General features: G+C 44.9%; 1 protein-coding gene and 2 long non-coding RNA genes across 4 annotated transcripts in view; 2 read left to right on the forward strand and 1 right to left on the reverse strand.

Moving 5' to 3' along the window:
• LOC139758341 (uncharacterized) overlaps window positions 1-7,587 on the forward strand; it is a 277,842-nt gene extending 270,255 nt beyond the window's left edge. Inside the window, exons 9-10 of the mRNA XM_071679630.1 lie at window positions 1,137-1,347; window positions 5,086-7,587. Coding sequence (XP_071535731.1) covers window positions 1,137-1,347; window positions 5,086-5,302 — 428 coding nt within the window. The 3' untranslated portion in view covers window positions 5,303-7,587. The remainder of the gene's footprint in view (window positions 1-1,136; window positions 1,348-5,085) is intronic.
• A 4,807-nt stretch (window positions 7,588-12,394) lies between these two features.
• Window positions 12,395-26,550, forward strand: part of LOC139758343 (uncharacterized) — a 41,935-nt gene continuing 27,779 nt past the window's right edge. For both annotated transcript variants that reach the window (XR_011714799.1, XR_011714800.1), the window contains exons 1-3: window positions 12,395-12,433; window positions 17,184-17,353; window positions 26,080-26,361. This is a non-coding gene — a long non-coding RNA (uncharacterized lncRNA). The remainder of the gene's footprint in view (window positions 12,434-17,183; window positions 17,354-26,079; window positions 26,362-26,550) is intronic.
• LOC139758344 (uncharacterized) overlaps window positions 26,221-26,550 on the reverse strand; it is a 289,753-nt gene continuing 289,423 nt past the window's right edge. The window contains exon 7 of the long non-coding RNA XR_011714801.1: window positions 26,221-26,355. This is a non-coding gene — a long non-coding RNA (uncharacterized lncRNA). The remainder of the gene's footprint in view (window positions 26,356-26,550) is intronic.

The raw sequence follows: 26,550 nt of genomic DNA on the forward strand, positions 1-26,550 counted from the left end.
CAAAACCAGTGAGTCACAGATGATGATGAGGGAGGCAAGGGAAGGAGATGGTCCCCAACCCTCACCACCACCACCACCTCCTCTCTGACGACTCTTTGTCTCGAAGCGCTTCGGTTCAGAGGGTCTCGTTCGCCTCGCGTTTCGGCGAGAGTATTGTTGATTGGGGTTTCGGAGCGCCGTAAGCTTCAAGTTTGTTTTTGGGGGGACTTCAGCAAGTGATGGGGGGTTGGGGGGGGGAGGGGTTGTTTTGGACTGGCCTTTGGCCTCGTTGCTTCGCTTCGGAGTTTTGTTGCTTGTGTTTAAAGTTTTCCAGTCTGCGTTTAGGGGGAACGTATCCTCTTGTGTATTTTAGTTTTCTTTTCTAGTCCTTTAAAAGAAAGAATTTATCCTTACTTCAGTGTAATCTTTTACTTCCATCCCGTGTTTCCTGATTAATGTATTTTTTCTGTCTTTCTGTGACTGATACCACATGAAGCCTAGCTGGGCGGGACTTGTACGACCTTCGGGCACAATTGGACGACCCTTGGTTAGGATGGAGTGTCGTCTGAGGGGGTCAGGTCAAAGGCCAAGGGTCGTATCGTCGTATCAAAGAGACTATAGAGAATTATAAGATATAGAATTTCTGTGCATCCATTGTTACAAATATTCAAAACTACTCTGTCAATAATGTAATGCATTAAACTACCTGTTAATCAACTCATTATCGTAAATATAGAAAAATAGTGTTACAAACCTTTAAATGGCACCTAACTTTTTTTCCACAAACATATCACCTTTTTTGTTGTATTTTGCTATGATCAGTTTTACTCATCCTTTGTATGTTATATTAATCATCCCTCTGTAGTATATTAATCATCCCTCTGTAGCATATCAATCATCCCTCTGTAGCATACTAATCATTCTTCTGTAGCATATTAATCATCCCTCTGTAGCTACCAAAGTCTACCATAGTGTATCAAAATCTCTCCCAGTGTATCCCTAATCAACCACAGTGTACCATAGGACCAAAATCTCTACCAGTTTCCAGCATACCACAGTCAACCACAGTTTACCCCCAAAATCCTCCCAGTTTACCACCCATTTTACAGAACCTCCGTGACAACTTCCCTTCACTCACTTTTACCACCACCCAACAGGTCTGACCAACTGTGACTGGTACCCTCCCTGGCTGTGGATCCTGTGCATCGTGTTGGCCGTTCTCTTCATCATCATGATGATCATCAACATCTTCCTGTGCTCGGCCATGACCTGCTCCTGCACGAAGTCAGAGGTCATTGAGAAGGAACCTTCCATCATTGAAGACTATGATCCCTACAGGTCTTGGCATGGCTCACAATATGGCTCCAGGTCAGTGGATGATCCTTACAGGTCTTGGCATGGGCTCACAATATGGCTCCAGGTCAGTGGATGGTCCGTACAGGTCTTGGCATAGGTTCCAATATGGCTCCAGGTCAGTGGATGGTCCTTACAGGTCCTGGCATAGGTTCCAATATGGCTCCAGGTCAGTGGATGGTTCATACAGGTCCTGGCATGGGTTCCAACATGGCTCCAGGTCAGTGGATGGAGTTTGGGCCTTTGAGTTTTTTTTTTTACTTCTTCTGCAGGTGGTGTGAGGGCTTGTGTAGGGGGTGACTGGATGTTATTCATATGGATATCACTTGTGGTTGTGATTGATTCCTCGTGTGGTTATGAATGGCTGGCTTCCTGTGGGGTTTATGGTTGGTAAACTACTTGTGGCGTTGTGAATGATGGTTGCTTCTTGTTAGGTTTTGAATGGTTGACTGCTCTTGTGGCTGTGGATAGTTGACCTCCTTTGGGGGTCATGGGTGGTTTCCTTCTTTTAAGGTGATGGATGATTGACCGCTTGTTAGGTTGTGGATAATTGACTCTTCTGCAGGTCATATATGACTGACCTCTCGTGACCTTAAAGATAAATGACCTGTCTTTAGATTGGTTATAGCTGTTATTTTGTCCAGGCTTAAGAGCTCTCCTTTTCAGATACTGATATAATCTGGAAAGCCGAAATATACTGATCATGGAGCAGCATATCTTTATGTCTAGGAGGGATTTACGTCACAACACAACAGCTCTCTGTGTATATGAATACATTAGGATGACGTAGTGAAGCCTTGCGTGAGAAGTTGTAGGTGCTGCTAGGTAAGGATAGGTTTTACTCGGTTAGTTCCTGACGAATAGATGATCGTCTGTTTGATGATAGTAAATGGCGGCGTATTGGTAACAGGACTTTGGCTCGTTTTTGGCGAGTTTTGGCGGGAATTGTAGGCACAGGGTAGGTCGTCCAGTATTGACTAGTTATGGGATGGGAGGGATACCATTTGACAGTTAATAATCGCCAGATGGGTCCTCTATGAGCCAACTTTGCATAAACTTTTGTTGGGTAAACTTTTAGGTAAACTTTTCGAAAACTATTTTTTTTTTTTTGCACCTTTGTTAGGGAGGTAGCTGTTCTCTGTCACTATAGGGTTTAATTTTTTTTTTGAGGCAGTTATTCTAAACTTTGTTCATATTTTGTCAATTTTATGTATTTTTTTACCCGTTATTTAGATTATGATGGTGATTATCACTGTGTGTGTGTGTGTGTGTGTGTGTGTGTGTGTGTGTGTGTGTGTGTGTGTGTACTTATAATAGTGATAGTGATGATGATGATAATGATAGTGATGATGATATTGATAAAGTTGATTATAGGAAAAACAGCAGTAATGCTAATAATACTGATAATGATAAAGATAATTATAGTAATAATAGTAACAATAATAATTACAAAGATAATAATGAAAGTGATGAAGGTAATAGTAATAATAATTAACATTTTATACTTGAGAAAAACTAAGGCAATAAGGAAGAGGGTGAAGGACCACATGCATAGTGTGAGTGTATGTGGTCTTGGAATTATCCTCAAAAAACTTGAACAAGTTGCTCAAAGATTTTTCGGTAGGCGGATGTAACATGACGTTGACACGACCCTAATGACCCTGGCAGTTGACAGGTCTAAAGCCCAAACAACCCCCACCTCCTCCCCCCATTAACAAGGGGAGAATGTGTCAGAACAGTCTTTACACAAACATTAAGTGTTATTTACAATGTTCACAGGTGATTGGGATGGGGATGTTCTTTGTAACTGTCTGCAACGAGGTAGGATTTAGGGTAGATGTGGTTATGGTGCTGAACTGCAACTCGGGGACGGGGGATCTCTAGTTACAGGAAGTAACGATGACGAGAATGGAGCAACAGCTCTTTCGTAAACTATTGGATGAGGTCCTGATGATGATGACTGGAGAGAAGTGGTAGGACCACTGTGAACTGTGCCTCTTGATAGGTTGGTGTGAGAGGGGCCAGAGATGATTCTGTTTACCCCATTTTTTTCTGTCCCTTTTGTAGAAGGTTCTGTCTAGAGTAGGTACGAAGGAGGAAGACCAAGCAGGGGTAGTTGGGAGGGAGGAGGGAAAAGAATAAGCCACGTCGGGAAGGACTGAAAGCTGTGTGAATGTTCTTCAGTTCCACCGTGAGACAGTAAGAACGTAGAGACGATAGCTGGAAGACTTGATGGTGGCGCTGACGCGTTCCTCCCAGCTTAGTGTGATCGTCCAGACTGACTCAGAGGAGCTCGGTGCACTGGAGAACTGGAGGTGGTCTGAGGGCCAAGTGTGACAGTGTCAGATGGGGAGTGACAGGAGGCGAGACTGGTGCGCATGACTGTGATCTTGGCTCGGTTGAGGGCGACGTGGTTGGCGGTGTGATGGTGACGTGGATGGCTGTGTGATGTTGACGTAGTTGGCGATGGTTCTGAAGATGGAGGTCGTTAACGATCTTCTGAAGGTATTGGGTAATTGGGGGGAGCTATCTGTCAACGTTGGTACCTGTGGTGGAGTCCTCAGTGTACCTTCATCGAGCGTGTGTGTTCGTATACGTGCGTTTGTCTATACGTATACTTAAGTACGACTTATATATAATTTTTTTTGTATAAGTATATATGTTTGGCTACTTTAATCATGAAGATTTCTTACTTTTTACGAAGTGTTTCGTAAGTATACCTTTGTGGATATCCTGTGATGCCTTTCTGTCTGTCTGATGTATTGATTCGTCATCAGCTCTAATGTGACTTATTCAGTGGAAAGGAAAGCTCTTTTTCCCCCTCCCCCCAAGTGATGAGGGGAGCTCAGTGGATGTGAGAGGCAGCTCAGATTTGTATGGCGAACCCTCGCGTTTAATGGTGAGAAATAATCGTAAAATAAGGCTCGATCGTGAGGAGATATAAATCTGGGAGAGACTTATGAAGTTTAATGAGCATGTCACGCTGACTTATGTCAAAGATGCGCGCGCTCGCGCGCGCACACACACACACACACACACACACACACACACACACACACACACACACACACACACACACACCCACGCCATGGGTCAGTACGGGACTGCATGGGATTGAATCCTGTGGTGTGGCCATTCGGCCCACACCCAACCCAGATGTTCATCTTCCCCGCCTCGAGGCTGATCGATATGTTGATACCTGTGTGTGTGAGTGTGTATGTGTGTGATCGCTATTTGTGTGTTACGGGGAGAGGGTTTTACACTCGTACTCGTCTTGTATACATGTTCCATGTCTTTGTTCCTATGTGTATATGCACATACACATAGCATACGTATGGATATGTACGCATGTGTTTATATATATGTGTGTGTGTGTGTTTTCATGTGTATATGTTTTCATTTAATCATATGATGTTAACTCTCTCTCTCTCTCTCTCTCTCTCTCTCTCTCTCTCTCTCTCTCTCTCTCTCTCTCTCTCTCCTTAACCTCTTCCAAACACGACCCTCGCAACTCTCCCAATGTTCAGTTGCCTCTCACCTGTATTACTCTCCCACAGGCATCTCTCATCTGTATCTCCTTTCCAAAGGCACTTACGTCTCACCTGCACCTCTCCCTCACAGGTATACCTTCTCTCACCTGCACCTCTCCCTCACAGCCACCTCCATTCACTCGTATCTCACCCCTCAGGAGCCTCTCACCTGTACCTCCCGTCACTCACACACCTCTCACCTGTACCTCTCTCCCCCTTACAGGTACTCACTGAACGGCAAGGGCTACACGTCGGGAGCGTCCACGATGAACTCAGCCCGTTCCGTGTCCTCACACAGTGACCACTACGCCATCGTCCACTCCCGGCCCAACTCCCGCTACTCCGGCCACCACTCCCTGAAACACGAGCGCCACCACCACGGCCCACACTCCCGCGGCCCTCCCTCCACCACCGGCAGCCACTACTCCGGGAAGTACTGAGTTCGCCGAGGCATCATTAGAGTTCCTTGTTCTTGAACCAACTGTGACCGACCCCTCCTCCTCCTCCTGTGGATACATTTCCTCTTCTCTACGATTACCTTCTACGGCTCCTACAGGAGCTGCAGCAAAACTCACCATCAGGAGTGCCGAGTCTTCTGAAGGAGTTTGTCATGGCTCCTGCAGAAGCACTGAGCATCCTGGTGAAGGAACCTAGAGGATTTTAGTCACGCTGTCTGACTCGTCTCTCTTCAGTCGTCACTTTGTGAAGGGAATATGGGGTACCCCAAAGGGGCAAAATAGGCCACTCCTGCTGGGGGTTTTCTACCCTGGGTCGATTCCTCTACCTTCTCATTGTAGGAGCTCCTGACGTCTCCAACAACCACGACTGATTGGAATTTTTCGACAACATAATGATTCATGTTCTCCAACATTCATGGTTTACAATGGAATATTCCTCTCCAACAGTTGTACTTGGTCGTCATCACCAATCCAACACTGTCACCGGATGGGGGGCTTTTAAAAATGTCCAGGTTTCTCCAACACCTCCACCACCAAAACGACTATTAGAACAGAGTCTTATATATTTTCTTTGTCTTTCCCATAGCAAGTGCTTGGGTTAGTGTCAAAGGCCATCAGACCACCGTACATCTCTATAACATACAGACGCCCTGATCTCGTAATGCTGGTGCATGCTTTAAGTACACAGAACCCGCCATAAGTTCATATAACATAACGACAATTCCCTTTCAACCCCACACCCAATAAGCACAATTGCTTTGTCTTACCACCGCCACCAACGCCACACCTTAAGCTCGTTCGAAGTGAAGGCCCAAAAATCAAGAAATGATCCGTGGGGTGTCTCTGACGAACCCCCCCCCCCCCCCCTCCCCAACAAGAGACTCCCTGAAGTATAAATAACCTTCATATTTCTTTATAACAGCCTTGATATATCCCTGAAGAATGAACACTCACAACCAGATCCCCCTCCCGAGAAATATACGACCTCGTTTCGTAATCTAGATGCGAAGGAAAGGGAAAAAATTTCGTGCAGTTTCACCCGACGGGCTTTAGAATTTTTCGCCCGAATTGGGAAATCTCTTCTGAATGAAACAACAATTGGGTGTTGGTTGGAAAATAAGGTCTGGACAGTTTTGGTGTAGTTACACACACACACACACACACACACACACAACACAACATTATATATATATATATATATATATATATATATATATATATATATATATATATATATATATATATATATATATAAAGGGATAACCATTGCATTCAAGATGATAGAAAACGGGAATGCGGTTGGTGGTTTGTGACTGGGGGGATTCAGACGCCGTTCAGGTCTTGTCTTGAGCACATGATGGGTGAGGGAGACGGCTTAGGTGCTCGTCAGGACCTGATGGGACCATCACTGGTCCTTGTAAGTAGGACTTACGACCCTAAGTGTGGTCCGGGAATCTGGGATCCCTCCCCAAAATGAAGGTCGTTGGAGATGCCTCGGGAGGGTAGTGTGTGGGGGTAACAGCCGAACATAAACTTGCTGTGACAGTCCTGACATTACGTTTTCTCTCCTCTCAGATTATCATCAACTTTATGTAAAAGGTGATATTCTTTTTCCACTCCTCACGCCTCCTAAGGGGATACCTGATTACTTAATTCTAACAAAAATACAAACATGGGATGTTGTTTTTAAAGTCATTTGATATCGGTGTTGTACCAGTGTAGAAATTTTGACTCGGTGCATAAATACGAAATACCTCGTCGTGATCCTGAGGTTGGAGATGGTGATGATCCAACTAATGACATACGATATAGAGAAAGGGAAGCTCTAAGGGCCAAGTGGAGACGTCAATAGACCCTTAGGGCGACTAGAGGTTGTACAAAGGTCGGGGACAGACTTAAGGGACGATGTTGGGTCCCTTGGAACAAGGTTTTTGGGTTATTTAAAGTCAGTTTTTAGGGATACGTATTTTATGTCCCTTGATACTAGTTTTGGGGGGTACGTAACCCCCATCAGTTTTTAGGACCCTTATGATTGCCCTTAAGGGATGCTTGCCCTAGATAACCTCAGATGTTATTTTTTATTTAAGGGATACTAATATCAGCTTAAGGGAAGCGTTACATTATTGCTAGTTTCAGGGGTACATTTACCTGTCCTTAAAGATCAGTTTTAGGGAGACGTGCCTAAGTTCCATCCCCTTCAGTTGTTGGTGCCTATGACTTAATTTAAGGATCCTGTCTTTTTTTTTCCTTCACTTTTTTCTAAGAATGGAAGTAGAAAAAAAATAATGCAAATTAACACAGTCTTTAAACTAGAAACTTAGAAGATGATGCGAATGGTAAAAAAAAAGTATGTATGTAAATTAGACAAAATATTGTAGGCTGATTAATTCTTCCAAGGTGCGAAAAGTGTATAGGAATCAAAGATATATTTTAATGACTAATAACCCTCTGTGACGCTCTGGCCTAGCTTCGAATCCTCTGAAAAGAGAGAAAGAAAGAGAGAGAGAGGGGGAAAGAGTAAGAATGCTTTGAGAGCGGTGGCATATGTGCAAACGTCTTAGACGATCAATATGATAAATTTGAGGAGTCTCTCTTGGTGCTCAATGGATTAAGTGCTGTTTTAGTCATCTCTACAAAGGAAAGGAATCCCTGACTTCACTGATACGGTATCGGATCATATGAACCTCTTCTGTTTGTGAAGCTTCAAATCCCTCAGCAGACACTAAGTCGACACTGTATCGGATCGCGTGAACCTTTTCTATTTGTGAAGCTTCGAAAGCGCTCTCAGCAGACACTCCGTCGACACTATCGGATCGTGTGAACTTTTTCTGTTTGCGAAGCTTCGAAAGCCCTCTCAGCAGACACTCCGTCGACACTGTATCGGATCGTGTGAACCTTTTCTGTTTGCGAAGCTTTAAAAGCCCTCTCAGCAGACACGCTCCATATCACCCGAAGCGGGTGTCATGATGGGTGTCGAGCTGTATCATGAAGCAAGTACCTGGAGGACCTCAAAGGTTTTCAGAACCATTAGCTTAATTTTTTCAGAGAGCAGTAGTGAATCAATATATCCTCATCCCTGCAACGGACGGCAGCTGCTTCGCTCACGCTGTAGTTGGGGTTAACACGCTGGAACTTACTGACACGGGTGGTGGGGGTTGGGGGGAGGGAGGGAAGCCAGAAATACCAGAGGACCTGATGGTTCTACGACGAGGTTCGTCTGCTGAAGGACATGTAAGAGTATCCTAATCTACGACTCGACGTAGATGGAGAGAAGATAGTGAAGCAAAACCCGATTTTTGTTATTCCTCCTCCTCCGTCTTAACAAACTTGGTCGAGGAAGAATCTTTTTTCTTTTTTTCTTATGCCTAATACGCCATATTGAGAGGTGAACGTTTATCCTTACTGGATATGACGAGAGGCGTAGCTCTCACTCTGAGGAAACGTCATGAGGAAAAAGAAACGTTGCTTGACTATTTGTCTTGACGTGCGAGAGGAGGATGGAAGGAAGGAATTCAGCAGCATCGGACGGTCACCCTGAGGTATATGAGAGCCACAGAGAGCTAGCAAAAGACCCCTTAGGCGGGGTCTTCGGCAAATCCGTGTACGGTCAGGGCAGAACATTACCTCTGTTCTGTTTCATAATCCACCCTTGTAGGTGGAGAAGGTGCAATCAATCAAGTAACGAGTATAATGTTTCTCCAAGTTGACTGCCGGGATAACGCGATGAAACCTCAGAGCAAAAGGTAAGAACTGGATCTTTAATTCAGTGAGATAACGAGGTGGTTGTATGAGTAGAACTGTGTGTAACTGTAGTGAGGTGGTGTCTCTTTTCTTAAGGGGTTGTGTGTGGGTTGTATAACCTGTGCTGACCACCGCCTTCCCCAGACTGGTTGCCTATTTAGGGCGACCAACGTTCAGAATGGGATGAATTGATCGGGTTGAAGTTCTCAGAAGTCAAGTTTCGAGGACAGGCGATGGACGAGGGTTGGGACTTTTAGCTTAAAACCTGTTAATAACATGTAGTTACTATTAACATCATTATCACTCACATTCATTCATCATCGTTACATTCCCTCCCTCCCTCCCTCCCTTCCTGCCCCTTCCCCACACTATCACTGAACGTAAGTTTAGGATGAATATGCAGTTAGTAATATTTACCTTCTATATTGATTATTAGAATCTAGTCTTTTGTTATTGATTCTCTTACCTTAATCACGTAAATTAATCCCCAATTGTCAGTGAAATTGATGGTGAATTGTACAGCGCATTGGCCCGAGAGTTGGTTAAAATATAGAAATTGATCTTTTAATCTTTACACGGATCCTTATTTGTCATTTATCTAAAAAAAAAAAGAATTCCTCCTCCATTCTCTCCTGTTCTCTGTACCTCCATTTATCTCTCAATTTCTTCCCCCTAGCGTTGTGTTCTCGCAAACTTGAACGCGACATCAGCTGAGTCTTTGTTTACATGTGATCTTATGTTTCCAACTCCAGCTTAACGGACGGGCCGAAGCGCTACGCTCTACCACTCCCTTTCTCCTTAAGGCCGAGGCTTTTGTGAATGTTCCACAGCATCCCAGTGGTGGCTCCTGGATGGCAATATTATTGTTCTCGAGGCCACAATTACCCCCCACCCTCCCCTGTTTCATAATACTGTTCGTGAGAGCACAGTGTGTTCTCCATGTTATCATCGCCATAACTATACTAATTTTGATAACACGTCGCTGCTTCATGCTCATTTATATACTTATTCTTTATTAATTATTTAATGTGTTGTTGACTGAAAACATCATTGTATCTTTGATTATATGACCGTACTGATTTTCAGTGAAAAAAGATATGATTTAGTGATAGATCATTTACTGTATTACTCTATAATGAAACTTGATTATAAAGACATTATAAGAAGTAGGAACATTAAAAAGAGTCATATGTGTATCTCCTTAAACCTAGGAATAAGATGTTTATTGGTTTTTGATACTTTGTGTTGGAGAAAGTTAATTTTGTTTACATGTTGGTTAGGACTTAAAGGCTGAGCATAATGATACGACCCTTGAGCCTAATGGTCTGGCCTTTTCTAATGTAAACTTTAAGGTTCAGGTCAGAAAAGGCCAGGCTATCATATCCGAGGATAGAAATTGTCGTACCTTTGCTATCAAGGATGATTATGATCTACAGTCAATTCATACAAAGATTGGTCGAGACTATGGAAGATTATCAGTTATTATATATTGAGAGAAATTATAGTATCACACAGTGTTTTGTGAAGGTCTTATGGTGTCCATCAAAAAAAGAATATCCAAGTGTTTGAGAACAAGATCATTCATTAAAAGCATTATTTCCGAACACAGTCCCTATATATATAAGCCATTGCTCAGTCTGTAAATGATAATAAGAATATATTGATAGACTTACAAAAAACAAAAAAAGAAAGAGAACCAATCAACCTAGGCCTTCAGAGACGTAAAGCTCATATACTGAAATTTACAAGAGACTTCAAATTTCTGAATTAGGTAATCTTTATCCTACGAAATTTTGGAGACAACTTCACTGTGATCTGAATTCATAGGATATCTTCTTTACCTTGATTACTAATACTATATATTTTGCTACGTGTTCTTTTTTATATTTTCTAATCTCAAGAGCAGCTGGTAGTAACAAATAGCCAATGTATAAATTGTGTACAAAGACTTATCAGTTTTTATTAAAAATGTAATAAAGTCGAGTTGGGTTTTATTTCCTGTGAATTTCATTGATGACTTTGTGTCGTATTCAGCCTCAAAACAGATGTTTGTGTGTGTGTGTGTGTGTGTGTGTGTGTGTGTGTGTGTGTGTGTGGTGAAATAATTGTAAACAGCAGAATACAGTGAAGATCAATTGTATTCTTGACCAGCGAAGACATCAGCATAGCCTACAACCATATAGTTTTTGTTCATTAAAAAATCTTCATATTAGATTGAAGAGACCTTCTCAGATTATCTTGTATGTGAGTTTCTGGACGATACGAACTTTAACCACGACGGTACGACCCTTGTCAAGGTATGATGATCTAGTCTTTGACCTGACTCGTAAGGGTCAGGTCATGCACCAGGCCATCATACGCAAGATTCGTATTGTACTGTAGTGCCCAAGGATCGTACCGTCTTGCTCAAGGGTCGTACCGTCGTGATCAAAGGTCGTACCTTCGCGTTTCAAGGTCGTACTGTCGTGCTCAAGGATCGTACCGTCGTGCTCAAGGATCGTACCGTCTTGCTCCAGGATCGTACCGTTGTGTTCGAAGATCGTACCGTCGTGCTCAAGGGCCGTACCGTCGTGCTCAAGGATCGTACCGTCGTGCTCAAGGATCGTACCGTCGTGTTCAAGGATCGTACCGTCGTGCTCAAGGATCGTACCGTCCTGCTTTACTAGAGTCGTACAGTCGTGTGTTTAGAGGTTAACCAGCACAACTGCTTGTATTTCTGTCTCTGAATGACCCAGGACAACAACAGGTCACTTAGATGTGTTGCTGGTGAAGAGAATCACCCAGATCAACGAAAAATTTTTTTCTTTTTTCTTTCGCAATTATATCAGCAAAGAGAGAGAGAGAGAGAGAGAGAGAGAGAGAGAGAGAGAGAGAGAGAGAGAGAGAAGAGGTGCCGCCAAGGTGACGCAGTTAATTGTGTAATCAAATATACAATTTCCGAGGAACGAGTCTACGTCGATGGATTAACGCTTTGATACGTCACGAGGAGGCCCGAATCCGGATCCTGGGTTGAATCCTTGGTGTTTATAGAGGCCTTTATTCCTCCCTCTTCTCATAGCGCCATATAAAGTGATCAATCTATTAACACGAATTCGATGTGCATTTATTTTCTGATACCGTAGATCGTCAAATCTATAGAGAAAGTTGTTTGCTGAAGCAATATCGGAGCTGTTTTTATTTCGTATGAAAACGGCATACCAGCGCCATCTATGTTGCAGCGTCCTTACTACCGCGTTGCCAGGTAGTGACAGTGCAACCTTCGTACATACTTCTCTTGATCACAAATGTAATGCTGACGTGTCGAGGGGCTTGTGGCGTCCATTTGCATTCTGACAACCGTGGAGGGTAGATCTCGCTGCGTCCATAACCGACGTAAGTAAGCTATTGACCCATTAGCCATCAAATTCGCATATTTGTAAGTGATTACGACGAAGTTAAGAAGCCTCTGATCTGTTGTAAGGCTTCTCGTAGCTGGTGGGGATACGTTACTTGAGGTTTTAACTGCGTAGATAGATCATCTGTTGTGCCATACCTATCCAGGAAACGAGGCCGTTTGATGTGTTAGCGCTTTTGAAGGGTTGGCTGGAGGAACCCTAGTCATTATGTGCGTGGAGTTTTGGCTACATATAAACTTTAGATATGTAAAACTTAGTATATAAATCATTTTTGACGCTAGTAAACAGTGTGCTTAACGATTGTTTCTCTAGTAAGGTAGACTTAGGAAGGTTGTTGCATTAACGTGCTTGTTCCTGTTCGATTATGGGGAAGAAGTGACGAAAGCAGGACACAGGGTAACAAGCCACACACGACCAAATGGTCGTTTCACGTACGAGTGAAAGCGCGTTTTAACTACCATCTGATTTCACTTCTTCAAGGACTTTATTCATTTATGTAAGTGAATTAGTGTATAAATGAATAATATAAAGTTTTTAGTGATTCGTGAGCTTAGAAGCTATGGTGTTCTTACACTATTACTGTTATTTGTTGGATAATTGACCCTGGGGTTTACACTGGTATTGTACGAACAAAGACACAGGCCCGGTAAGCTGTTCTGGGTGATTTAGCTTTGCATCGCTTTTACGTATTGAGTGACTTTCTTCCGCACTGATGTAGTGTTTAGAAAATACAATAACAGTATGAAAATTGAGTTTTATATTTCGGTAAACGATATGAAATAAGGTTATAGTACCTAGATAAGGGGAAAATGGCTTAATTGGCTAATTGGTGTTTGAGATTATCATAGATTTCTTTTCTACAAGTTTAATGTGTATTTCAACATTAATCAGCAACCCCCCCCCCCCCACATTTATTTCCCGAAATGCATAACCCTTGCTAATATCGCCTTATTTGATATCGTTCAATAAAACATAATACACAAATTACTTCGAGGCATCTGCTATATTTTGAAATACACAAATTACATCTCGGAATGTATTGCTGTATTCTCTAAACACTACACCAGCACCACGGAGCAAAATGTCTCTGTACCCAAAGTTAACTAAAGGCAATGCGGAGCTGAAATGGACTTTCGTCCTTTGGTGGACATATGTTTAGCACTGATATTGTGATGTACGCCCATTCCCCCACCCATACATCAAGGACCCTTCCTCTCGCCTGGGAATCCACATGGTGTGTCGAGGCCCGTCCGTATCACCAGGGCGTTCCACATGGTGTCTCAGGGACGATCGTTATAGACAGGGTGTTCCACATATGTCCAGGTCCGTCTGTGTCACTAGGGCGTTCCACATGGTGTGTCGAGGCCTATCGTTTATGACAGGGCGTTCCACATGGTGTGCCGAGGCCCGTCCGTATCACCAGGGTGTCCCGCATGGTGTGTCGAGGCCTATCGTTTATGACAGGGCGTTCCACATGGTGTGCCGAGGCCCGTCCGTATCACCAGGGTGTCCCGCATGGTGTCTCGAGGCCTATTGTTTTTGAAAGGGCGTTCCACATAGTGTCGAGGCCCATCGTTATTGACGGGGTGCCCCACATGGTGTCAAGGTCCATCTGTATTAAGGTGTCCCACATGGTGTATCGAGGTCCGTCCGTATCAGGGTTTAGGTCCATCTGTATCAGGGTGTCCCACATGGTGTATCGAGGTCCATCTATCAAGGTGTCCCACATGGTGTATCGAGGTCCATCTGTATCAGGGTGTCCCACATGGTGTATCGAGGTCCATCTGTATCAGGGTGTCCCACATGGTGTCCAGGTCCATCTGTATCAGGGTGTCCCACATGGTGTCCAGGTCCATCTGTATCAGGGTGTCCCACATGGTGTATCGAGGTCCATCTGTATCAAGGTGTCCCACATGGTGTATCGAGGTCCATCTGTATCAGGATGTTTCACATGGTGTCCAGGTCCATCTGTATCAGGGTGTCCCACATGATGTCCATGTCCATCTGTATCAAGGTGTCCCACATGGTGTATCGAGGTCCATCTGTATCAGGGTGTCCCACATGGTGTCCAGGTCCATCTGTATCATGGTGTCCCACATGGTGTGTCCGTCCATCTGCATCAGGGTGTCCCACATGGTGTCCATGTCCATCTGCAACAGGGTGTCCCACATGGTGTCCGGGTCCATCTGTATCAAAGTGTCCCACATGGTGTGTCCAGGCCCATCTGTATCGGTGTCCCACATGGTGTGTCCAGGTCCATCTGCATCAGGGTGTCCCACATGTGTCCAGGTCCATCTGTATCAGGGTGTCCCACATGGTGTCCGGGTCCATCTGTATCAAAGTGTCCCACATGGTGTGCCCAGGTCCATCTGTATCAGGGTGTCCCACATGGTGTGCCCAGGTCCATCTGTATCAGGGTGTCCCACATGGTGTGCCCAGGTCCATCTGTATCAGGGTGTCCCACATGGTGTGCCCAGGTCCATCTGTATTAAGGTGTCCCACATGGTGTATCGAGGTCCGTCTGTATCAGGGTTTAGGTCCATCTGTATCAAGGTGTCCCACATAATGAATCGAGATTCGTCTGTATCAGGGTGTCCCACATGGTGTATCGAGGTCCGTCTGTATCAGGGTGTCCCACATGGTGTATCGAGGTCCGTCTATATCAGGGTGTCCCACATGGTGTCGATGTCTTTCACTATCACCAGAGTGTCCCACATGGTGTCGATTCTTCACTATCACTTGGATGTCCCATATTGTGTGTCCAGTCCCTTAAACTATCACCAGGGTGTCCCGCATGTTGTATCGGGCTCTTGCACTATCACCAGGGGTGTGCCCCATGGTGTGTCGAGCGAGGCCTTTCACCATCACCAGGTGTTACATGATAAATGCAAGTCTCTCACCATCACCATATGGGGTGTCTCATACCACTTACTATATCAAGGTAAGGGTAGTAAGGGATGAAATAATCTTGCTACATCTAAGGGTTGTTTGCAACATTCTCCGTGTAACTGGCAACTGTCACGATTGCTCTGAGCCATCCTAAGTCTTTGCTTGCGAAATCTGTCATGCACTCCCACCATATATCCATGGTCTGTAGCCTCGTGACGAAACTATTGCCATATATATCCAAGGTTCGCAGCCTCGTGACGTAACTATAGCCATATATATCCATGGTCTGTAGCCTCGGCAATGGTTTAACACCTCGTATGCATCGACTTTATAATCAAGTAATTAACTGGTCAGGGTAGTCTGTAATGGCATGCTCAGGTCATGTCATCCTAGACCCCCTTTCCATTATGCACAGAATCCAGCAACGTAACCTTTGACGACCTCACCTCCTCCCCCAAGCCTTTCGTTCTATGAATGCATGGGGGGGGGGGTCTATTATCTCTCCCATTCTGACCTTGAATTGTGCTGTTTCGATCGTATACCGTGCCAATCAACACAGCATTTTTGTGATTGCCAAACTCGCTTGGTTATCGCTCATAACCTTTCCCGTCTGTTCCAAACTTTTGCATTTAATATTACGTATGATATTAACTTCGGCGTGTCTCGTATATCATCTATACGCCTCCTGGAAACCTAAAGTCTCATAGCCATATAGAAAAGTTAGACGATACATATACATTAATACACATCTTTCAGACACGTTCTATGTCACATCTTTTTTTGCTAAAGGTAATTAACATCTTTTGTCCATTTTCTCAACTTTTGTTTCTCCCATTCCATATATATATATATATATATATATGTATATATATTCAATTCCATATACGTAATTTAACTTTACAATACAGAGACTGTCCAAAAAACTGAAACTCGTTTTCTTTCAAATACACATTGTCCATTGGACTCTTAATGAAATTAATGAATTTCCATTTTCACATTCATTAATCATGGGAAACTCCTCTGCATACATGTGCGACAGTTGTATTACTACACTTCACTTGCTCTCATTCACATCACGGGTCCCTCCCAACAGGGGTAATTAACTACCCATGGTGACATGAGACAGCTTTGTTGCATAGCCACATTCATTTCAGCCCAGTCTCAGTCAGCACCATTTTCACACAGGCGGTCATGAAATCGATAATGATAATGGGAAATAACTAATGAAAATCGTTCCCTCTGCTTTTAGATAATAAAGCAGCTTTTGCTCTGGTGGCTATTGCTAGCCTCTGGGGCATATAACACGACTCGTTTCATAGCTGTATCCAAAACAGTTTCTAGTTTTACGTCAGGTACTTTTGAGTACTTATGATCTAGGTTTGTTCTAGATACCGCCTAGCACATATACAGTCTATCTAGATGGTATAGCAATTGTTTTAGTTCATCTAACTGCGTTTAAGCACGTGTAGACTCATCTACATTGTCTAGAATATCTTTCTAGATGGTTTGATAATCGTGTGGATCTACCTAGATGATCAAACAATCCTAGAAGTCTGTCTAGGTGCCTGTATCTTAATGGGGCTAAGTAAACGAGTCTAGAGTTTTGTATATCTACTTTGTTGCAATTTATAACATCTGTATGTCTACATGGATACGTCTCGTGTGTATGACGTGTGTGTAAGTAAATCGTAGACGATTCATGTTCATATCTACGTCCTCCATAGATGGGTCAGGCCCGTCTCTTTAACCATTAATTTAAACACACAAGCTGTTTTTCCTTTTCATTTTACGTATGTACGTAGCATGTTTGTCTCTTACTAAAGCCTTACTCTTTGCAGGTTGTCTGTCCATGATGAAGTACGATGGTTATCGAGTGAAATCCGAAGAGGCAATGGTCATGGAGCCAGCCCTCAGAAGCCTTGCGTTTTCTACCGAAGCGTAAAAGGGGATTGAGAGACACGCAAGATGGTCTAATACTTTTAATCATTCCAGTACATGTAATACGAAGGTAAGGCATGAATTTCCAGCGTAGCGTAGGTCGTCTGGAGGACCAGGATTCTTGTCATGGGGTCCAGGATTGCAAGATTTGCGACAGTCATTAAGATGGACACGACAAATCTCTTTTATTCATAATCTTTACTTGTGTTTCTGTATGTGATGTTCTATCTTTCGTCCGTGGCTGTACTCACCTTTGGCAGGGAATTTCGTAGTACTGGGCTTCCCCCAAATTCAATCCTGCAGTAGAGAAAAAGTGTTGAGGAATCCCCTAGTCCCCTGCTATGCACACCTGTATGTATGTCCGTAATCCACCTGCTGTGGTACTGGGAATGATTGACAGAAACCAGGTTAGAATCATGTCTCCCAGCACTGTAGTCTGGTGGTATGGTAGCAAAGAATGAGCTTTTGAAGGAAGACGTGACTGGTGGTGAGTGTAGGTGGAAATAGGACAATGAGGGAGAAACAAAAGTGTTGGCGAAAGGGATATGGTTAGTGGGAGAAACTGCTGGTGTGTGTGGGAAAGAAGGCGAGAGAGGTGTAAAAGGCTGGCGGACGAAAAGTTTATTCAGGACAAAGAGGGAATGTCCGTCAGGAGTGTGTGTGTGTGTGGGTGAGAATGACACAAGTAATTGAGGAAGTTTCTCTCCACAGTCCATCCCGCATTGTGGCAAATAGGGAAGTGAATATCAATAGTTATATAGAGCAATTTAAGGGGGAATATGACAGGAAAGATAGATAGATAGAGAGAGAGAGAGAGAGAGAGAGAGAGAGAGAGAGAGAGAGAGAGTCCTGAATACTAATCATAGGATGAATGTTTGCATAATGTGTGTTGCATTCGACACCTCTACGTAGATAAGATAGATGACGCCTATTTTCTATATCCCAGGGGGCGATGTGGTAAGCGATGAGGATGGGAAGGGAGGGGAAAGCGAAGGGGCGTTACTCCTACTACTCCTATGGTGACGTATACAGGCACTAGCGGAGAGGCAGCTCTTCTGTGGTGCCTCCACCTCCATTTGCCCTGAGAGGTCTTGTTTGCCCTATCCAGTGCCACTTGTGACCCACCACTTCTGCTCCATTATGCCACAGTCTTTGCCCCACATGCATAAAGTAGTAACCATCATTTCCTCGCTATAGGTAAGGAAGAAACCATTAGACACGTGAAGAGTCCATAGACGAACAGAGGTTATTTCTTAGCTCCGTTGTCAAGTGTAGATTCCTCGTCTACGGCGTTGTCCAGCCCAGTTGTGAGGTGGTGGTGGATCTGGGGCTTGAGGCTTGGTTCGTAGTCGTAGATTATATATATATGTACAAACATGTCTCTTGGAGAGGAAAAGATGGTAGTGTTTATAATTGGGTTTCAGATAGCTGATGATCTAGGTGAAGGATAAGGAAAGGGTTATACAAAAGGGAAGGTGCGAGAATGAGATCACAAATGCTTCGGAAATGAATAGAAAACAGATCCAGCTTTGCTGTGGTGACCCATAAATTTTTGATCACCTCCAATCTGTCTTCTGACAAAATGTGATTTAAGGATGATGTAAACAAAGGGACCGTATGGGTACGAGGGCTTGGGTACAAGTGCATGGGTTCGGATGCATGGGTCACAAGTCGACGTTTCCTAGCGCATGGAAACAAGGCGAGATAATTCCAGGTAGTCGTGGAATAGACCATTTTTTTTTCATAGCTAGAATTAAAGGTCACCAAAATAAGTCACTTGACTGACTGACTGAATGACTGACTGACTTGCTCCTGTGATGACTCGCGGGAAACTTAAAAAAGAGAAAACGAAGATAACTGAAAAGACATGTAAACTTCCTGGAAATGTCTGGACCAAGTGCAATCGTTCAAAAATGGTGAAGATTAATGGCTGTCTCATCTTCCCTCTCCCTTCTTAAAAATGCAATATCCCCCCCCCCCTTTTAATGAAAATATGTCCTTTATAGATATGTCCCCACCTCCCCCACCCCCTTCTCTTAATAGCCCACTTCCCCTGCCTGAGCAAAAACTCAACAAACGCCGTGATTGGCATCCTGATAGGGACATAGCTCTACATTTTTTTCTGCACGGTACGTCCGCCATTCCCTTGCAAAATACCTTGGAGAAAAATGATGCAGGAATTTCATCACTATGATATGTGAAGGTGGATGGCACAGGGAGGTGGACGGGACAGGGGTGGATAGGAAGGGGGTGGACGGGACAAGGGTGGATGGGAAGGGGGTGAACGGGACAGGGGTGGATGGGAAGGGGGTGAACGGGACAGGGGTGGATGGGAAGGGGGTGAACGGGACAGGGGTGGATGGGAAGGGGGTGAACGGGACAGGGGTGGATAGAACAGAAGTCAACGGTACATGGGTGGATGGGCCAGGTTTATAGGTGTGTATATGTGCAGGTGGCTAGGTGTGCAGGTGTAGGGACGTCGAATGCGAACATACTGACGAAGGGAAAGGGATACTGGTGTTAACTCTGTGAGGGAGGAGTGCAGACCTTTCTTCATAAAGGAAGACTGTGTAGAGGTTGAGGAAATTCGATTTGACGGGGGCTGGCGTACGGAAATGCAGGTGTAGTGGTGTATCAACTGGGGTGCGTGAGTACAGGTGTAATAAAGGGATGCTGGCCATAGGTACAGCTGCAATAGATACGGGTGTGTGGGGCGCCAGGTGAATGGTGACAGGCTGGACATCCAGATCCTCGCGTCTGGCACACACTTGACACCGTCGGTCAACGAATATATTGTATAGATATCGAGTTTATTTTCTGAACTTTAAAACCTCGCATGAGGCTAGTGTCACCTGCTTTGGGAGGAGGACGACGACGACTTCTCGTCTGTCCTCCTTTGTCGATCACCCTCCATCCCATTTACATGGGAGAGATTGAAGGGGGCTCGTTTGCAAATTTTACAGGAAATGATTTGTGCAGAAGTAGGGGACCAGCAGACCCCCTTCTCTGCCTTCTAGTTACACCTGTATCATCAACCACACGACAAATCTCCAACATGGTTTTTTTTTCTGAACTCTTAACCTTGTGCCCTCAACACCACGATTATATCATAATTGTTCTCGAGAACTCGACCTAATTCAAACGCTTTCATTCGAACACCTTCAATTTTCAATCTCTGGTGCTGTGGTGGCCTCCCCCACACACACGCATCGATCTGGACGACGCCAACGACGCCCCCAACCAGCTTGGTGTTGGCTCCTTTGCTGGCCACTGGTTCGTTCCTTGTCAACGCACGGGGCCCTCGGGGGCTCATTAAGCCGGGAGGAGCTTGCGGTTTGGTGGTGGTGCCTTTGAAGACCCTCAGTTTATAGGGTCATAGGCTGGGTCGTCGCCTCCGCTGGTGGTGACGGTGATGGGCGTCTTAAGACGGCAAGCAAGACTTAAGCGAGCGTGTCTCCTGACGTCCAGGATTGACCGGTGTAGCAACGCGAGTCTGGCGGGTGTGAACGGTGGACTGGTCTCCTCTGTGGGGGGCGATAGATGGAGTGGGTGTAAGGAGGAAGGGTAGGGAGATCAGTGGAGTGGTGGATTCGATGAAGGGATGGGAGAAGTAGAAATGAGATAATTGAGAGAGAATAGGGAGGGAGGAGGTAAGCCAATGGGGAAAGGAGAAAGAGGGGTGAGGTGGTGGCTGGGGACGGATGAAAGAAGGGTGTTTGGCAGAGAGGCGAGGCTGAGCAATGGTTAAATAGATGGCGACGGGTGGGATGGCGTGCGAGAGGATGGACAAATGGGTGGGTGCCAAGATGGAGGACTCTGAGGATGGAGCGAGGAGAGAAATAAAGATGTTTAAACCCCCCAAAGATAAACTGACATGTTGCATCATAAAGACTTCATCTCTCTCTCTTGACACACTCTCCAACACTATATTTACCACCAAAATATTCACCTTAAAAAGATTTCTTACACTTTTCACTCGGTGTAAAAATATAATGGATGAAGATTTTTGACGTACGCGCATCCGGTTGTGGGATATTTTCAAGAAAGAGAATCTCGTCGACCCTGTGGCATCTCGAAGGGTTCTCCTTCCCTCCCCTCCTCCACAGTTCGGGGCCTTCCCATGGCTTTCCCCTCCCCACACACTACCACCCGCCGTTTCTTGGGAAATTCTGGACTTTTCCCCCATGACGTGCTTTTACGGACAGGTCGGTCGGTCATTCATTCCTGAGGGATTTCTGGTAGACTGGTTGAAATCCCCTTCCCCCTTATTGCGAAAAATGGATCTGATCCTATCAAATGCGATCACCACCATTTTATTCTTCGTTATTATGACGTTCGCAGTATGTGTTGAGGAATATAAACAAATGCGTGAACCTGGTGCTTGTTTACCTGACGAGTTATTTTTGAATCTTTTTCATAGTTATCGAAAAATTAAAAAAAAAAAGATTAGTAAGGATTCTTTAAAGGCGAATCGTTGGCTTTTGCAACGTTTTCTAAGAATGCGTCGCCCGCCCTGAACGATGATTGCACGAATTCTTAAACACAATTGTGCAGAGGACAGAACTCCAGATGTACAGGAAGGTTTTATGTTCTAGAGCCATGTATATTTTTCACTGTGCTGCCAATATGAGAGGATATATGCATTAGATATTGACCAACTTCTCCCTCTCTCTCTTTTTGCGTCAATCGCTCTCTCCTCTTCTCGCTCCTTTCTCCTCCTATTCATTCCTTCTTATTTCGCCCCCCCCCCATCCGGTCTTCCTGCGCTTCCATCGCTCCTCCCTTCTTCGTCACCCCACTCCTTCATCTTTGTCCAGCCCTCCTCTTCATTCGTCCAGATCCCTCTCTTTTTCCCTACATTTCTCCTCCATCCAATTTTCTGTCGTTTACCATCTACCATCTATCCCTTTCCCACTTTTCTCCTCATCCCTCTGTTCTTCCAAGCCTCCTCTCCCCCCCTTTCCGTCCCATGTCCCCCTTTCATCCCATCTCTCCCCTTCCATCCCATCTCTCCCCCTCTTTCTTCCACTCGATTCACCTATCACCACCTCCATGGCGTCGTCTACCACTGGCACCCTGCATGTCTGTCTGCACTGCCGTAGTAGTCGATCCTCTTGGTCGTGTGAGGACCACGATCCTTTTGAGTCGTGTCTGCGTCGCATTCTTAGGAGGGAAAGCTTGACCCCTTAGGCCATTCGTCCAACTGGGTCGTACGAACACAACTCGTCTGGTCTGTCATTCGGGTCGAGTCTTTCCGGGCGTCGAGGTCGTCCAGAGTCGTCCAGAGGGGGGACGAACACATGTGTCGTCTTCAGCCATGGGTCTCGAACCTACGCCCAACCCAATAGACACTGAACACCTGGACAGGAGGAGGAAGGGAAAGGTGGGGTGTGCGGGGGGGAATTCATAATTAAAAGGCGGCTCTCTTTGTTAACACGCCTGAATGAAGAACAGAAGCCTGAGAGAGAGAGAGAGAGAGAGAGAGAGAGAGAGAGAGAGAGAGAGAGAGAGAGAGAGAGAGAGAGAGAGAGAGAGAGAGATGAACTGAGAGGCGGAGGAGGGAGAGTGGGTGAGGCGAGGAAGTACGAGAGGGTAGAGTATGAAAGAAGGATAAAAAGACTAACGAAAAGGGGAGGAACAATGAATAATGCAACAAAGGCTTTAAACAGTAAAGTCATGGGTTTATGAGAAGGAATTAAAGAGGGAGAGAACGAGATGGTGGAACAGGAATTTGAGGGGGGAGAGGAAAGGTACGTGGATGGAATGGGGAGGTGACTGGATAGAAGCCATCGAAAGGGGAAGTGAGCTGCTGGTGGTGTTTTGTTGGTGACGATGGTAGTGGTGGTGGTGGTGGCGGTGATGGTGATGGCGACAGTGGTGGTGATTCCGATGGTGAGTTTATTTTTGGGCAATGGTATTTTTGGTGGTGATGGTGGTACAGTAGAGAGGCCCTGAACCTACTGGTCCACCTGAACCTACTGGTCCACCTGAACCTACTGGTCCACCTCGTCTCTACTCTGCTTCAAATTGGAGCTCTCCCACTCGCAAAGAATGGACGAGATGGTCAACCCTGAAATATAGATAGATCCACGTAGACCAATATATCACAAGGGCAAGGAGGGAGAGATGAACTCGGCGGAGTTAAGACCTTTTCTTATTTCCGCCTCCGGCAATCTGTAACAAATGATTAAACATCCAATATAAGTTCTCGACCATCGCGTCCACTCTACCAACAATTTCGCTTCTTTTGCTTTTCATCTCGCGAACCCCACCACCGGGTGGCTCTCACAGTTGTGTACCCACAACTCGGGCAGGACTTCGACCAACTCGGGCGGGACTCGACCAAACAATGATACTCAGGGACCTCAAAACTCGTCTGATTAATTCACAACCTACCTGGTAATTAGGTCGACCAGAGACACACCCTCCTCCTCCACCCCACACTCACACACACAGTACACCAGCAGCGGGGGACAGAGTGAGGCTACGAATTAATTCAGAGCCTCGCCAAACATGATGTTGTGGGCGGCATCAGTGCAAGGAACGCATGTAGGTTTAGTGTGTGTGTGTGTGTGTGTGTGTGTGTGTGATGATGTGAAGGAATTCCTCTTGGTTATGTGGTTCGCTCGGGAGCTTTTGCTTCAACTCGATGGCCTGTGGTTACGTACAGGGTGTGTGGTTTCGTCACTGGCTTCTGGTTCCCTCTACGTGCAGGGTATGTGGTTCCATCACTGGCATGTGGTTCCCTCTACATGCAGGGAGTGTGGTTCCATCACTGGCTTCCGTTTCCCTCATTGGTCTGTCGTTCCCTCTACGTGCAGGGTGTATGGTTCCATCACTGTCTTCTGGTTCCCTCTTTGGCCTGGCGTTCCCTCACTGGTTGGTCTTTAGGTTCAATCGTTGCTCTGTACTTCCCTCATGGGAATGCCCGTTTCCTTGTAGGCAAGAGCTTCTCCTCAATGGTCTATGCTTCCCTCATGGGGCATGGGCTTTCATCAGACACGTACTGCTGGTGTTGGAGGAGAGACTGATTTCTAAACCATCAGAAGTGAACTCAGTTACCTGTTCTCAGTACACGAAATGATTGTATAGAATATATCCAGTTAGTCTATAGTGAAATTCTTATTTAGGGTGGACCACAGAAATGATCTGTGGATTTGGAAATAAAAGCATATAGGTTAATTCCTTTTATTTAATAGAAATAACTCGTACTAGAGTAAATGTACCATGGAACATTATATTTTATCTTAACGTAATAAAGAATGATTAATAAGTTATGATGGTGTGGGAATACTGTAAGGGGGGGAAAGTAAAACTCTTCGAAAAATCATCTAGAACAAATAAATCCTTCATCTATCGTCACTTAGTATCCCAAACTTAACGTATTTTCGACACTGTTTCATAAAATATGTGAATGTTTGCATCAGTTGCTGAGAGGTTTGGTCGCTGTGTTTGTTGTGTTCGCTGAGCGTGTTGACTCCCTCCAGTCGCAAGCAGCCAATATTGGAGATGGATGATGAAGACGTCGTGTTTGCCATTTGTTGGCGATGATACTGGAAAAAAAAACTACGGTAAATCTCTTCTCCTAGACTGTATCAAGTGAGACTGTGATGAGTTTTGATTTCTAATATTTTTCAGTTTTAACTTCCAAACTCTCCTCTGAAAGCGGCAGATGAGGCATTTACACCAATCAGAAGTATTTCCTTAAAATTTTTTGAAGGTCAAAAATGAAAGATTTCGATGCATTTTATAAAATGTGAATGGTATACAGGGGACGACGTGCTGTCAGTGGACTGAACCAAGACATATGAAGCGACCAGGGGGTAAATCATGGAAGGGTCTGTGGGGCCTGGATGTGGATAGGGAGCTGTGGTTTCGGTGCACTATACATGATAGCTAGAGACTGAGTATGAGCGAATGAAAACATTTCTTCGTCTCTTCTCGCGCTACCTCGCCAACGCAGGAAACTGCGATCAAGTATGAAAACACTAAACTGTAGAACACAATTATTTCACAACTGCACCAGTTGATTAGAGCTGGGATGGTGGGGGGGATGGGGGGTTGGGGGAATTTTTATGTACCCCACAATTAGTGTCGGTCTATATTACTACTACTAGCGGCGACAACCAATTAAATTGTTAATTGCCGCAGGTTTTAAATCTTTCCTAATAGATTCATCTATCTGCAGAAAGTGTTGTGAACTGCATTTTATTTACCTTTTATTGTGTGTGTGTGTAATAACTCTTCTCCTCCCCCACTCGTGACTGTATCAGTGTTATGTATTTTGAAACACAAGTTGTAAGTCAGGCATCAAGTGGGTTGAGTCTTCTGTGACTGAAATTACTTTGAACATCTGTAGGTTAACGAGGTTTACCAATATCTTAGTCTACATCATTCAGGAGGGTAGTTAAGACGGTACGGGCGGCCGAATGGCTTAATCATAGTTATCTGCTGTGCGCCATTGACCTATTCCCTGTTCCAGGAGTTCCTTTTATCCTTGTCAGGACCTTGCAGCACTTGGGAAGCTGGCCACGTCCGCCGGTACGGGCCATGGGTCATAAAGTGTTGATTTTGTGTGTGTGTGTGTGTGTGTGTGTGTGTGCAGAGAGTGCAGGGTAATTAAACAATAAGTACTCGGTGTCTTCTTTAAGGTCGTTTCAGCCAGTTTATTGAATTTGATTCTCCCAGTTACACTAATTTTGAGGCTTCCAATTTCACTAAAGTCCAGACATTTTTACAATCTCACCAATTTCCAAACATTGTTTGTCAGTCCCACTCAATCTAACTCATTTGCAGACAACCGATCTTCAGCTGGGTTCACCAAACGCAAGATCATCGTCAGTGTTATCGTCTTCGTTCTTCGCGTCTTCAGGAACATCTTCGACCTCCTGCAGTCTGCATCTTCACACAGACGAAGGAGGAGGTGGACGGATGGAGGAGGGAAGGAGACTTCATTATACTTGCGATGGAACATCTACATCGTCCATTCCGACCACTGCCCCTCGAAAGCTGTCATCAGCGCGTCTTCTGGAGTTCCCGAGGCTTTCCAGTTGCAAGAAGATCTGGAAACTCCTGTTGGTGAGTTAGAGATAGGTTGGTAGACAGATGAGTACTTAATAGTATGTATGATGAGATATGGCCAAAAGATATTGGATGGCGCGTAGCGCTAACCACGGGGAAATCTAGGGTAACGAAGAACAAGTTGAGTTGGTTAGTATTCTTTGTGAGGTCGAGGGACTGTGGGTTGAAAGCCAGCAGCCTCTTGTG

The sequence above is a fragment of the Panulirus ornatus genome, chromosome 30 (assembly GCF_036320965.1).
Source record: "Panulirus ornatus isolate Po-2019 chromosome 30, ASM3632096v1, whole genome shotgun sequence".
Taxonomy (NCBI): domain Eukaryota; kingdom Metazoa; phylum Arthropoda; class Malacostraca; order Decapoda; family Palinuridae; genus Panulirus; species Panulirus ornatus.